Source organism: Kockovaella imperatae, assembly GCF_002102565.1.
Source record: "Kockovaella imperatae strain NRRL Y-17943 chromosome Unknown BD324scaffold_16, whole genome shotgun sequence".
In the NCBI taxonomy this organism is placed as follows: domain Eukaryota; kingdom Fungi; phylum Basidiomycota; class Tremellomycetes; order Tremellales; family Cuniculitremaceae; genus Kockovaella; species Kockovaella imperatae.
The window spans coordinates 345,944-358,122 of record NW_019028956.1 but is presented as its reverse complement, the minus strand read 5'-3'; the positions used below and the strand labels follow the sequence as shown (position 1 = coordinate 358,122).

Genomic DNA, 12,179 nt, shown 5'->3' with positions numbered 1-12,179 from the left:
GGTGCCGATCACCCATCCCAAGGCGGTCCTTGTCATGTGGGTTCAGCAATGGCCAAGCATGCTGGTGGGAACGTCGGCGAGCGGGGTTCCTTTCTACCTTATCATTCCCCTTGACTTGGTTCTAGCCTCCCCCTTCATGGCACGGTCATTAGTTTGTCGTTTGTCGTCTCGTTTCAGGATCAATCAGATTCTCAGATTCTCAGCTTGGATCCACCAGATTTCTGAAAATTCAGCCTCTGATCCATCATTTTTGATTAGTATTGTAGTGAATGCAGAAGATGGATCCAAGCGGGACCGATCCTTATAAGTAGCTGCAGTATCACTGTGGGTATCTCTCTAACCACTCGCTCTTTTGGACATTCATTCATAATCACTTCCAGAACTCAGGATGCAGGGTGAGTTGAGCATGTGTACGATCCGAATGTCCTTGAGCTCATAACCCGACTGTCTTGTCGCCGCCCCCGCTCGGTCCCTTATATAGCTTCCCACGATGTCTACCAGCCCACAGCTCTCTCCTCCGCTCGAATCATCCTCCATCCCCTCCTTTCTTTCGCGTGTGTCGGTGTCAGCGTAGTGTGCTTCTACTTTGCAGCGGTGACTACCGAAGTGGCAGTGCACGTCATGTAAGTCGCGAATCTGGAGGATTCACCACCACCATCAGCAGCGCCCTTGAATCGCATGAGCAAAGTTGATGTGAGCTCAGCTGTATCCTCCTCGGTACTGCCATCTTGTTCACTGCGACATGGTTCATCAAGACCACTTTTGAGCACATTGAACGTTTCAACGAAGCTCAACGTCGATTCCAAACCGCCGCACCCTTGGCACCTCATCTCCCTGGTACACTTTACGGAGCGACCGCTTCGGAGCATCCTCCTTCGTATGGTGGAATCTACGCCGGGGAGAACCGGAACACTCTGACCGAGAAGAGACCTCAAGTGTAGGGACGGGACGGGTCTCCTCGGAACGCCCGTACATACCGGACGCTTGTCTTTTTCGATATGATGCATCTCCGTTCTGCCTGTCTACGCAATTATACTGCTTGATGAGTTCTTGATGTTTGCTTGATGGTATTTAGGATATTGCCTCTGGATCGATCACTCGAGACCCAGCCACCGCTTATAGTTGAAAGTTTTTGGATTGCTGAGGAAGAAATCCATTTGAGACTCGCGGTAAGTGTCCGGGATGACGGTGATGTTGGAGACGTTCATGAAGAGCATGTTCTTCTCCTCGGTGTAGGTTGGCCATATCGTTTCATTGCCACTGTAATCGCCATTAGGGTCGAGATAGTAGACAAAGTTGATCCTGTGCCAAAGTCAGCCCTGACGACAGCGTATCATGGGACCTACCAGTAATCCACGACCTGCTTTGAGAGCATGGCGTCCCCGCTTGTGTAGTTGGGTTGTCCGAATGGCAGTCCAGCGAGCCCACCGCCTAGAGCCTGGAGTTGAGGAGCACCAAAGACATAGGGCAGTTCGGAGGAGTGAGGCACTGTGGTATTTTAAGCACGACGGGTGTGACAGAAGAGGTAAGCTCACCACCGAGCCTAGGCGGGGTTCCTGGTACAGCTCGACCGAAGAGGTATGACCAGGTTTCATTCAATCCGTACTGATTAGCATTATCCAGGAACCATCTTCGGTTTGCCTGGAAGGTTGCATCGCCGAATATAGCTGCCAGCTGCTTGTACCTAAACGAGTGAGCGAGGCAACCTGGGCTACAACGTACTGAGGGGGTAGGCCAAACGTCTCGTTACCAGTTCCGAACGGTCTAAATACGTCAGTACCGATGCTCATCGATTTGGCTTTCTTTCAGACTCACGAGCCCAGTGCGGGGATGTTGGGATAGTACTCTCCGACCTCTTCAAGCACGGTAGCGTTTGATGCGGGGATAGGCTGGAGAATCTCGATGACGAACGGTAGTTCTTGCTGGGTGTAGTTGGTGTAAGCGGCCGGCACAAAGGCCGTTCCTCTGTGGTCCATGAGCTGCATATTCAAGTTTGTGAGAGAGTGGTGCTGCTCTCACTCGTCATATACGTCGCCGCTGATAAAAGGCTTCATCGAGAACTTGCCCTCGGCGAGCAGTTCGTGAGGTGAGGCAGGGATGAGGTCTCCATCGATAGACGGGGCAAAGATGAATCTGAGAGGTGTCAGACTGGACCCAGAGTTGGCCCGGGCCCAACTCACGAGGCGCCATATTCAGTGGTATTTTTGACCGCCAGCTGAGCCTTGAGTAGCTCCTCTGCAGGTACGTATTTCAGGCATGTGATTTCAGGTGGAAGATCGGTAGAGTCTCTGCGGGATACGCTCGTATTGCTTTGGGTAGTGACCGGGGCTGAGCAATTGGTGTAGTTCTGAATGAGATCAAACGCGCCTTGCCAGAACTCGGCAGTGGGAGCGATGGGAGCCACGGACTGTGAACCAGACTCCATAATCTACAATAAATGTCAGCTGGTGCTGATTGGCAGTGCCAGCCATTGGCTCACGGCGGAGTTGAACAACGACTGATTAGGTTGCAGGTACAGCAAGGAGACCAAAATAGCGCCTGCCGACTGGCCAGCGATTGTGACCTGAATGTGTCAGGAGAGGCGACTGACTATGCGAAACGTCTCTCACCTGACCGGCATCACCTCCGAACGCCCAGATGTGTTCCTGAACCCATTCCAGAGATTTGATAACGTCCTTCATCCCCAGATTCGCGATACCAGCTTGAGCGACCTCTTTCCCGCTCCTGCATGCATATGAGCGATCTTCAAGGCGATAAGCAATGCAGACATACGGGAATCCAAACACCCCTAATCGATAATTGATGCTGACGAAGATGATTGGGCGGTCCTGCGAAAAAGGTTAACCAGTGGGAGGCAGGTCCCTGCGTACTCACGGTCGCTTGAGCCGTTGCCATAAGAACAGTAGAGTTGTAGATGCTAGCGGTTCCCGATGTGAAGGCACCACCGTATCTAAGCCAGGAATGAGCTATCTAGTCATCCGTCTTCGCACCACTCACATCCACACCATAACCGGAACGCTCTGTTGAGTGTAATCGATGCCCAATGGCGTGATGACATTGAGATACAAGCAATCCTCAGATTGCCCATAAGCATCATTTGCCTCAGAAGGCGCTTGAAGACAAGCGGGACTGTAAGAGGAAGCGGAGAAAGTCGTCACGTTCCAAGTGGGGTCTTGAGGGTTTGCGAGACGGAGATCTCCCACCGCTGAGAATTTCGCCGTCAGCAGCTACTCGAGCAGCATTTTGGAGCGATGAGAAACGCTCCAAACTGACTCACGAGGAGCTGCAAAGGGAATACCCAAGTATTCATCGTAGTTCAGCAGGCTGTTCCTCACTCCCTCAATGACCACTGGCTCTCCAGATGGCGTCTGGGGATAGATGGTGGCTTTGGGTGTACTAGCGCTACCGCTGGTGGACGTGGAATCGTCATTGGCTCTGACCGCAACGGATCGACCCAACGGGAGGGTAGTGAGCCCGATAGATGCTACGAGTGTCGTCCACAGCATTAGATATGCGACTCGATGACAGGAAATCGACAGTGAGGTGTAGATCAAAAGGTGTATGTGGAAGATTCTCGGGGCGAAATTTCAACCCGGAGTTTTGACCCGGGTTCCTTTTAGTCGGTCTTTACCCGGCCCGTCTTTTATCAACGTGATCGTGTGAGTCGTGGAGCTAGGCTAATGTCTGTTTCCCGCCTCGCAATCTGCACGCGAAATGCTCCCGTGTGGTGTGGGGACTTCCTATACCGAGACAGGCAATGACTGGAAATGAGAAGATGAGACGGATGCGAAGAGCCCAATTGACAAAGCGTCGGCAAAGATATTGGTACCAGCTGCCACAATGCGGTTCCAGCAACCACACGTTATAATGCCAAGATAGTCTTTTGGCCTAGCATATGGTCACTTGGCCCCCAAAGACATGCTGCGCTGCTGCAAGTCCGATACTTGACACCCAGCCCGGGGGAGACGATCATTGCTCGCCTCTCTTGTGAGACTACCAACTTCATACCTCAATATTCAATCATATCAGCGACGCCTGCTGCCTCGTTATGCTTATTTTGGACCGTATCCGGCGGCCGGTCCTGAAAGTGGCGGAATCTCTGGCACCCTCGAAGCGCTGGCGGGGGTCCTTTCATCCCGCTCGAAGGCGAAGAGGCTTTGGTCATCATTTGAAACACCGTGGCCTTCGCATGGACTGTCTCGATCTGTCTGAATGGTCATGTACTTTGTTGGATCCCTCTTCCAAGTAGACATTAAGTTGACGCGTCCGCTCTCACGAATTGATTTCTTTTCTCTCGCTCTTTCTTTGTCGGCCGGAGCTCGTTTATCCGGATCTCGGAACGACGGACCCTGCCACTTTTGGGTATGACCCATCCGAGACTTGGATCATTATTATGGTAAGAGGATGGGATGAGATGGGGAATCGGATGCATCGATCAAAGGTTGCAGCAGAAGCCTTCGCATTGACACATATCTCCGCTCTGCGTGAAAGGTCTCGATAGACATAAGAGCCGGACCCTCCGCAGTCCAAAGTTGACTTGTACTGGACACAGTGGTCAACACGTCCGCCACACACACATACACCATAGCCTGCCTCTGACGCAATCCAGTGCGTAGAGGAACAACGTCGTCGACAACAATGGTCGACGAACAGCTGCTATTGGACAGGATCAAGAATCAGATCCTTTCCCCTGCTCCTCAAGCCTACTGCCATGACCCGGGACTCATGCCTTATGATATCTACAAAGCTGCTGGTGGTCTGAAAGGCTCATTGGGTCGTCTGGATCGACCCGAACGGATCGCCATCATTGGATCTGGGGTGACTGGTCTCACCATCGCAGCGTTATGTACGCAGATCGGAGCCGGTCAGATCGACCTTTTTGAAGCCAAGTCCAAGGTTGGCGGCAGACTTGATTGTGCGATTGAAGAGGGTGGCCAGGTTTGGTACCCTAACGGAGCGATGAGAATAGGCCCTTCATCCGCTTTGACACTAGGCACGATGAGAGAGTTTGCCTGTGGAATGAGACCCAATTTCCCAGACCCGGGCAAGTTTATGACTGGATGCGATCACAAGGGACGAGTGTACGACTGGATGCCAGGAGAGCCGGTGCCAGAGGTCTATGCCAAGGTGAATGCGGCATTTGAGGCATATGTCAATGAGGACGTGATGAAGGATGGACAAGTGGTGTTCACGGCCCCGAACAATATAAGGAGATTGCTATGTTCCTCCAAGCTCGACGAAAGGCTCAAAGCCGTACCGATGATCCAGAGATTTGTCGACGAATTCGCCAACAAGGATTTCTACGAAGTGCTCAAGATTATCTTTTCGGAACGAGGTGGCTTTGCCTCACCGGGAGGCTTATCTTTGAGCGCGGAGGATATTAGGATGATGGCGAGCGCGGGTATCGGTACTGGACCGTTTGATGCGATCTTCCAGAAATCTGGACTTCTGCTCAGTAGTATCCTGACGAATGGACACGAGGATCAACAAGGATCATTCGTCGTCCTCAAAGGCAGTCGCGCCATCGACGCTCCCATCTCAATCTTTGGCGATCGGCTCGCGGCGTACGTCGAAGACTGTGGGGTCGATCTATACACCAGTACAGTCGTCCATACGATGGAGCGAGTAGAAAGCAGCAAAGATCAACACAAGTTGTTCTGGCGTCGAGCCGATGGATCCGAACATTCAGGCGTCTACGATACAGTCTTTGTGTGCACACCGTGTCACACCATGCTCAATTACATCGAGGGATTACCGGATCTTTTGGGCCCGCAAACGGTGGCTGATCTCAGTCGAGTCAGACCCATCGCCAGTACAAAGGTCTTTGCGACGATCAAGAATCTCTTTCACGAGTTTCCAAACTTTTACTATTGTGTCACGTCGGATGAAGAATTTCAACAAATGTACCTCATGGAAACGGCGGACCCTGATCGACTCGCCGTGCTCTTGAGCTATTCATGGGGTGGCGATGCGCTCCGATTAGACTCTCACGGAGATGATGAACAACTTGGATCTGCCGTCTTGGCTCAAGTGAGACGTGTCATTGGTCGATCAACCTATCCTGGAGCCGCCAAGTATTTTGAAGATGATCAAGTTCAGAACCTCAAAGTCAAACGCTGGCACCCTGAACACGACATTGAGGGCGCCTTTGGTCTCGAGAGGCCTGGAGATGGAGCTTCAAGACACCGATTGGTACATCATCCATTGAACGTCACCAACAACCTCTACATTGCCGGTGCAGATTTGAGTCACGATGCTGGATGGGTCGAGCCTGCCATCATCAGCGGCTACATGGCTGTCATTTCAAAGTTGAGACAGGGTGGAAAGGTCAAGGAGGAGGTCGACAGAGTGGCAGTATTCGATCAGAACCTCATCAATTTCAGGGAGTAGATCAACGTCAGAGTGGAAGTTCGGCATCGCACATCTTGTATATATAGCCAAGCATAGAGAGAGAGATGATTTTCACACATAGATCATGAACATTTGCATCGGGTACTTGGGATGTGAGCTTGCGTTGGAGCGAAGCGGCCGAGACGCGGTGCAGACACTCAGTGTGCGAGAGGGATTGAACTCCTGAATCCTCTCGTCACAGCTACACCAAAAAGAAAAGACTTTCGACAATAAGCAAGCTGGTACAACGACATCGAAGATGCACGCTGATGATTGACATGTCCTTGATATGATCCTCTTACGCCGCTCATGCTGTTTTCACCGCAGCAGCCTTCTTCTCGGCAACGACCTGTTCCCTGCGCACGAGATGCCTGTCCCACCGTTTCCTCGGTAAAACTTGCTCCGCAACCTCTGCCCAACGTCCACCAGCGCTGTGCAAAGTGTCCAAGGCAAAGTTTACAAACTCGACTTCGTCCTTCGTGATGGGGTGCGGTAAGGGCTCATGGCTCTTGGGAGCGGAGGCCGGTAATCTAACACCAGTTTTCGGAGACTTCTTTACACCATCTCCACTGATCGCTGACGTGTCTGAGGCGCGACTGCGTGTCCGCAGGAACAGGACGAGATTCCCAAGAGCGATGCTGTGTCGGCCGGACTGGAGATATGTCGGGAGTTTTGAGGGCGGAGCCTCTTGTTCCAGAAGACTATGGCAGAGTCGAAAGTATGCAGAGTCTGGTACAGTGTTGACACCATCTGTAGTTGTGACCGTTAGCCGGGCACCAAACCCACCAAAGAAGGAACCACGCTCACATGCCAATTTATCATTTAGCAATTCCAAGGCGATCTCTGGGAAGTTTAGTTCGATACTTTTGTCTGATCGAAAGCAATCAGCATCAGCAGCTGACCCTTCGTAGAAAACATCAACTCACCGATGATTTGCTGCGCTTGAGTTCCCGTGACTCTTTTGCCCATGACCCTCCATCCTCTCAATAGGCCCCTGAGACTCTCCAAGTCCAGACGGCTCTCACACGCCTGGATGTAAGAGTCAAGGATATTTCGTTGAATCGGCAATTGTGCCCTTCTTGATTCCCTCGCGTCGTCCGTAGGTCTCGCTCCTCTTTTGACAATTTCCCAGAGGGATTCACGGATCTCTCGGTTCAGAGCAGAGACCGCCGAGGCGTCCTGATCATCCGTAGCTTGTGTAGACACTGGGGTAGAGGTGTCTACTGCGAACAGATCACCATCACTCTCGTCATTGTCGAACTCTTTCACAGCTACTGCCTTCCTGGAAGGCTTCTTGAGCACTGAGAGAGGTCTATGTCAGTATGGACTGACAAACATGCGGAGGACATGCGAAGGGCTACTGACCTGATGATGATGCGTGAAGGGCTCTAAAAGGGGAGATGGGTATCCTGGGCCTCAGGGAGACTTGTGAAGCGGCTCGAGCAGGTCCTGCAAGTGCGTTGAACATCGCTCAAGGAGGTCGACGAGAGATGCAATGGTGAGTGAATGTATACTCTGCCGCTTTTTTCGAACATTTTTGGAAGTCTTCAATAAACGCCACGTGGATATCAAGCCTGGCGTTGGTAACCTCAATTGGGAGGCAATATGCTGAGAAGACGGCGGAGTATAGCGTCCCTCGCAGTAGACCAGACGCACGCGGCTTTCATGTTGTGACGATTCACATAGTGGAACATAGAGAAGTCCATGCAGTGAGACGGTCAAGAAAAGAGCATTCTCAACAACGTCATGCAATATTGGTTTTACAACAATGCTCGCTCGCCACACATGCTAGTCCAACTCATTAAATCCCCTTTGGACACTCGCGAACCGTCCGCGCTACAAGACATGCTGACCCCCAACATTTCGGTCCATCAGAAGAATCTAGCTCCATCTCCCGAGTCCCCCTCTCCACGAATGATCTGCGCTCTGCCCTTCTTGACCAGCGTTTCCAATGATTTCCGTAGGAGTGGAACAGGCATCTCGCGAAAGTCTGAACCAGCAGACTAGGGTCAGTACAGAGCCGCGGGGGGAGTGTGGAGGAGGGGGGAAGGTCAGATCGACCTCACCAGTCGTCTCTGACATATCACCATCTGTTATCTCATAAAACGTCATGATGCTCGTGGCGAGACCATGATCCATAACCCAGTCGTAGATCATTTGACCCCATTCGTCAGGTTTACGCCAGTAGATGAGGTACGTAGTTGGAGGCGATTGTTTCGGTGGATCGAGGGCCGCGTGACCTGAGATGACGGGTGGAGACACATCAGCATTGTTGTTTCAAAAAAAGCCCTTTCGATCTAGGCATGACAGCTGCCGCAAAATTCACCTTCTTGAGCCATGTGCGATAGTAGCGTCCGCATGGAACCGGGCAAGAGTTTCCCTTAGGACAAGTTCAGCGCACAAGACATGGGGCAATACGGTTGTGATTCGCGAAGACATGAAGAGCTCGCAGTTGGAGAGTTTGAGTCCTCGCCCCTATGCAGGCTCGGTCACCCTTGTGACATTGTGCTTAGACTGCCCCCCGCTTCGGCATCTCGTTTCCTTCTTGCTTCACCGCCGCGGACTCACGCTTAATTGACTTGTTGTGAAATACCTGTCCAGGTTCCGGGGAATCGCAATTCAGCATGAACATTCTCTCATGCGCAGCCCATGAGAGAACAAGGTTCGTCCACAATGTCAATTGATGTGAGAGGGTAGATGGATTCGGCTGAAGACTGAGATGAGACAGAGGAGAAGGGGGGGGGGGGGGGGGGGTGTCGTCAGCATAGCTCAACAATCACAAAGGCACAGCTTGTTCGTCTTTCGTGGAGCCAGGTCACTCACGTGAAGAAGGGGGGAAAAGACCATATGGCCGGGAAGACGAAACCCGAAGCGCTGGTGATCGCTCTTAGCGGAGTGGGTGGGTTTTCTCTATGTTCAGAAGCAGCTTCTCGCGGTCTCTCAAGGGACCGAGATGGACCTGCATTTGATGCTACGCTGACCAAGTTCTTGGATGCTTGAGATATAGACATAGCAGATGGGTCAGCTGGTATGACAACAACATTGTGAGATCTTCAGTGACCGATTCCAGGATTAGTATTCCCGCCGCGGAACCAAAAAAACACAAATAGCATGATTTGTGCAAGTGGGTCTGTCTCATGATACATTCAGAACAACGCATGTATGTATCACAGTAAAAGATTGGAGACTGTGTACATCTCCCTCCTTATCCCCGCACATCGAAACTCCAAAGACCCCGACCTAGCCTTCCCAAACCCTGCTCTCGCCTGGGCAACGCGACGCCAGCCATGACTGGATCCCCGTCCCACGCACTTCCAGACGTACGAGGCTTAGCAGCGTCTCCAGGTTTTGTCCCGGCCGATGCGGCAGTTCCATTTGTGCCATTCACTCCATTGGTGCCATTAGAGGACGGGAGGGAGGCATTGGGTCCGATCAGTGGCTTGATGTCGTTGGATGAGCTGTTCGATGAGTTCGTCGCTATGGTCGAGGACGATCCATTCGTAAGATGAGGTTTTGGTAATCCAGGAACCGGAGCACCAGGGGCAGACCTTTCTCTACCATTCGGACTGATTGCCGACACGCGCCTGGAAGCCAACAAGAGATCCCTATTTCTCTCTGCTTCTGACCTCTCTCTAGCATGCTGAGCTTCTCGCTCGCGCTCGCGTTCGCGTTCTCGAGCGGCTTGAGCTTCTCGATCGCGAGCCATTGCACCAGCTGCGAATGCTGACAAAGGCCTATCTCGACCAAAGAAACCGCCCATCAAGGTTGACATTGGACGTTCCTTTTCAGCAGCTTCCTTTTCTCTCAATCGCTTTTCCCTCTCCAATCGTGATTCTTCCTCCAGTCTGTGAATCTCACGTTGTCGAAGTCTCTCTCGCTCTTCATAGTCGTGCGTAGACGTTTCAGCAGGCGCCAAAGCCATCTTATTCTCCACCATGTGAAGCATCTTTTCAGTCTTTGATAGCATCGCCTCGAGCCATCGTTTGCCTTCACGCAATTGCTCGCGGTGTTCAGTCAATTCCCGACGTCCCATCGCATAGTGACCATATCCTGACATGGTAGTCGCGGGTGTGCTGGATGATGAACTTGAGCCAGTGCCAGTCGGCGCGCTACCGGCATGACCAGGGCTGCTCGTTCGGGCATCCCGAGAGTGAAGGGGGTCCACGGAAGATCGGGTCGCCGACGTTGGTGCCGGTGCCGTCGGTGCTGGTGTCGAAGTGGCAGGTTTGACGCCAACAGTCGTCGCGCCAATAGGCGTTCGAGAAGCGATAGAGCCATATCGTTGACTGAGCGCCAACCATGGAGAGCTCATCGTGTCACGTGGCCCATAGAGTGAGTATCGATTTGCGGGAGCGACAGTAGTGTTGACGGGAGACGAAGAGGTCGACGACGGAGCATGTACGCCAGACGCTCGATTCATAGGTGACTTGGAAGCTGTGAGAGGATCGGTTCGAGCATCGTGAGCGGCCAAAGGGGATCGGGAGAAGGCTCTGTCCTTGACAATGCTCGAAGCGGACAAATTGGACATGTTGGATGTAGGTCGAGCAGGTGTCTCATCTTCAGATTTGCGTTTGATGCCTCGTGGATCTTCGACGGGTTTTGTGACGGGACTGACGCCGGGAGCCGGAACAGACGCGGGCGAATCCTTCTCTGATGGTTTGGGAGCCGGAGCCATAGTCAACAGGGCTTCAGCGGCGAGCTGATGATCGGCGGCCTGAGGGTATGAAGAACGGACCGGTCGTGGTGAGACGAGACAGACAGGCGAGGGAAGGGATCGAGCGGGAGAGGGTCGTCTGGTCAGCTCTGATGCGTGTGCGGGAACGGAAGAATGACGTCTAGGTTGATACCGGGGCGGCAATGTCACGTAGGATGACATGATGTGAGAGAAGGGTCGGGATGCAGTGTTTTGCAAGAGAAGTGAGGGAATGAGACATCACAAGAAACAGTTCTGGAACCGAAGAGGACAAAGGTAAGGGGGATCGAGGATGGGGTAAAATATCAAGGGAGATGGGCAAGAAAGGAGCGGAGAAGGAAGTATGGAGGATCGGCTCGGTCTGTATCTGCGAACCGATGATCTTGAGACAAGGGATTGGGAATGGAGAAGAGCGGTGTAAAGGGAACATTCCTCAATGATGCAGAGACTCACCCCTTCACGTTCCTTTGCCTCCCTTGCCTCCCTGGCCTTCTCTTCATTCTTCAATCTCTCCGCAGCCTCCTTTCCATATCGGGCCGCCCACAAACTCTCACGCTCTCTCTCCAATGTATCGCTCCTGTATTTCCCGGACATGATCTCTCTTTCTCTCAAACGGACACGAGCAAGCTCCTCTCGTGCCCATTTATCAGTCTCATCCTTATTGCCGAGTCGTTGCCAAAATGCTTTGCTTCGATCTTGGCCCAGCATCGAGCCGGATAGAGAGGAGGTCGACGCAGGGAGAGCAGTGGTGGGTGATCGACGAGGATGGTTGGGGTCGGTGGAACGGTCTACAGGTTGGGAATGAGGGGGAGGTTGATCCAATGTAGCTGTCTGAGGGGTATGCGGCAGCGCTGCTGCGGTCGTAGGCCCCACTCCTTCAGCGACAACGGATCCTGCTCGTGCGCCTTGAGATTGAGTGCCGACAGCAGGTACACGCTTCCGTCGTTTGATGACAGTCTTTTTCATCGCCACGGGTCTCGGGACACCATGAAGCTTGTGATACAGGCCACAAGCATTACATTGAGGTCTGCCTTCTTCGTCCCGTCTCCAGAGGGGGGTCGTGCTGGTCCCACAGTTACGACAGCTCATACCTACT

The 12,179-nt window shown here is 52.6% G+C and overlaps 7 protein-coding genes across 7 annotated transcripts; 1 reads left to right on the top strand and 6 right to left on the bottom strand.

The window, feature by feature from the left end:
• Window positions 1–244: 244 nt before the first annotated feature.
• BD324DRAFT_638178 (hypothetical protein) lies at window positions 245–1,019 on the bottom strand. The gene is made up of 4 exons (XM_022017088.1): window positions 704–1,019; window positions 482–623; window positions 381–395; window positions 245–324 (listed from the first exon to the last, which is right to left on the bottom strand). Exons 1-4 carry the CDS (start codon window positions 1,005–1,007, stop codon window positions 255–257), a joined length of 531 nt encoding a protein of 176 aa, XP_021868336.1. The 5' UTR covers window positions 1,008–1,019; the 3' UTR covers window positions 245–254.
• On the bottom strand, window positions 988–3,506 carry BD324DRAFT_647084 (Alpha/Beta hydrolase protein; the record flags this gene model as incomplete). The annotated part of the gene is made up of 13 exons (XM_022017636.1): window positions 988–1,302; window positions 1,347–1,488; window positions 1,536–1,684; window positions 1,723–1,764; window positions 1,816–1,965; window positions 2,020–2,133; window positions 2,181–2,428; window positions 2,480–2,563; window positions 2,610–2,828; window positions 2,875–2,950; window positions 2,998–3,205; window positions 3,278–3,385; window positions 3,455–3,506. The coding sequence occupies 13 exons, from the start codon at window positions 3,504–3,506 to the stop codon at window positions 1,095–1,097; spliced, it is 1,800 nt and encodes a 599-aa protein (XP_021868335.1). The 3' UTR covers window positions 988–1,094.
• A 912-nt stretch (window positions 3,507–4,418) lies between these two features.
• Window positions 4,419–6,501, top strand: BD324DRAFT_638167 (hypothetical protein). The gene has a single exon (XM_022017087.1). It carries the CDS (start codon window positions 4,639–4,641, stop codon window positions 6,388–6,390), a length of 1,752 nt encoding a protein of 583 aa, XP_021868334.1. The 5' UTR covers window positions 4,419–4,638; the 3' UTR covers window positions 6,391–6,501.
• Window position 6,502: 1 nt separating this feature from the next.
• BD324DRAFT_638166 (hypothetical protein) lies at window positions 6,503–7,899 on the bottom strand. Its single transcript, XM_022017086.1, has 4 exons — window positions 7,756–7,899; window positions 7,317–7,691; window positions 7,198–7,260; window positions 6,503–7,140 (listed from the first exon to the last, which is right to left on the bottom strand). The coding sequence occupies exons 1-4, from the start codon at window positions 7,856–7,858 to the stop codon at window positions 6,698–6,700; spliced, it is 984 nt and encodes a 327-aa protein (XP_021868333.1). The 5' UTR covers window positions 7,859–7,899; the 3' UTR covers window positions 6,503–6,697.
• A 362-nt stretch (window positions 7,900–8,261) lies between these two features.
• On the bottom strand, window positions 8,262–9,401 carry BD324DRAFT_584102 (ESCRT-II complex subunit-domain-containing protein; the record flags this gene model as incomplete). The annotated part of the gene is made up of 5 exons (XM_022013656.1): window positions 8,262–8,380; window positions 8,457–8,630; window positions 8,717–8,770; window positions 8,959–9,104; window positions 9,214–9,401. 5 exons carry the CDS (start codon window positions 9,399–9,401, stop codon window positions 8,262–8,264), a joined length of 681 nt encoding a protein of 226 aa, XP_021868332.1.
• A 93-nt stretch (window positions 9,402–9,494) lies between these two features.
• Window positions 9,495–11,656, bottom strand: BD324DRAFT_193803 (hypothetical protein). Its single transcript, XM_022012141.1, has 2 exons — window positions 11,537–11,656; window positions 9,495–11,338 (listed from the first exon to the last, which is right to left on the bottom strand). Exon 2 carries the CDS (start codon window positions 11,264–11,266, stop codon window positions 9,596–9,598), a length of 1,671 nt encoding a protein of 556 aa, XP_021868331.1. The 5' UTR covers window positions 11,267–11,338; window positions 11,537–11,656; the 3' UTR covers window positions 9,495–9,595.
• A 360-nt stretch (window positions 11,657–12,016) lies between these two features.
• Window positions 12,017–12,172, bottom strand: BD324DRAFT_584241 (hypothetical protein; the record flags this gene model as incomplete). The annotated part of the gene is made up of 1 exon (XM_022013672.1): window positions 12,017–12,172. A coding segment is annotated over one exon (156 nt), but the record flags the coding sequence as incomplete, so codon positions are not given.
• Between the last annotated feature and the right edge of the window lie 7 nt (window positions 12,173–12,179).

What these genes read in the sequence shown, in the direction of transcription:
- BD324DRAFT_638178 (XM_022017088.1), bottom strand. Translation starts at nt 1,007, where the DNA reads ATGCATCATATCGAAAAAGACAAGCGTCCGGTATGTACGGGCGTTCCG. An exon ending in CAGTACCGAGGAGGATACAG is followed by an intron (nt 624 to 703) that starts CTGAGCTCACAT and finishes TTCGCGACTTAC; the next exon opens with ATGACGTGCACTGCCACTTC.
- BD324DRAFT_638167 (XM_022017087.1), top strand. Translation starts at nt 4,639, where the DNA reads ATGGTCGACGAACAGCTGCTATTGGACAGGATCAAGAATCAGATCCTT.
- BD324DRAFT_638166 (XM_022017086.1), bottom strand. Translation starts at nt 7,858, where the DNA reads ATGTTCAACGCACTTGCAGGACCTGCTCGAGCCGCTTCACAAGTCTCC. An exon ending in TCAAGCGCAGCAAATCATCG is followed by an intron (nt 7,261 to 7,316) that starts GTGAGTTGATGT and finishes GCTTTCGATCAG; the next exon opens with ACAAAAGTATCGAACTAAAC. An exon ending in GCTAAATGATAAATTGGCAT is followed by an intron (nt 7,141 to 7,197) that starts GTGAGCGTGGTT and finishes TCACAACTACAG; the next exon opens with ATGGTGTCAACACTGTACCA.
- BD324DRAFT_193803 (XM_022012141.1), bottom strand. Translation starts at nt 11,266, where the DNA reads ATGTCATCCTACGTGACATTGCCGCCCCGGTATCAACCTAGACGTCAT.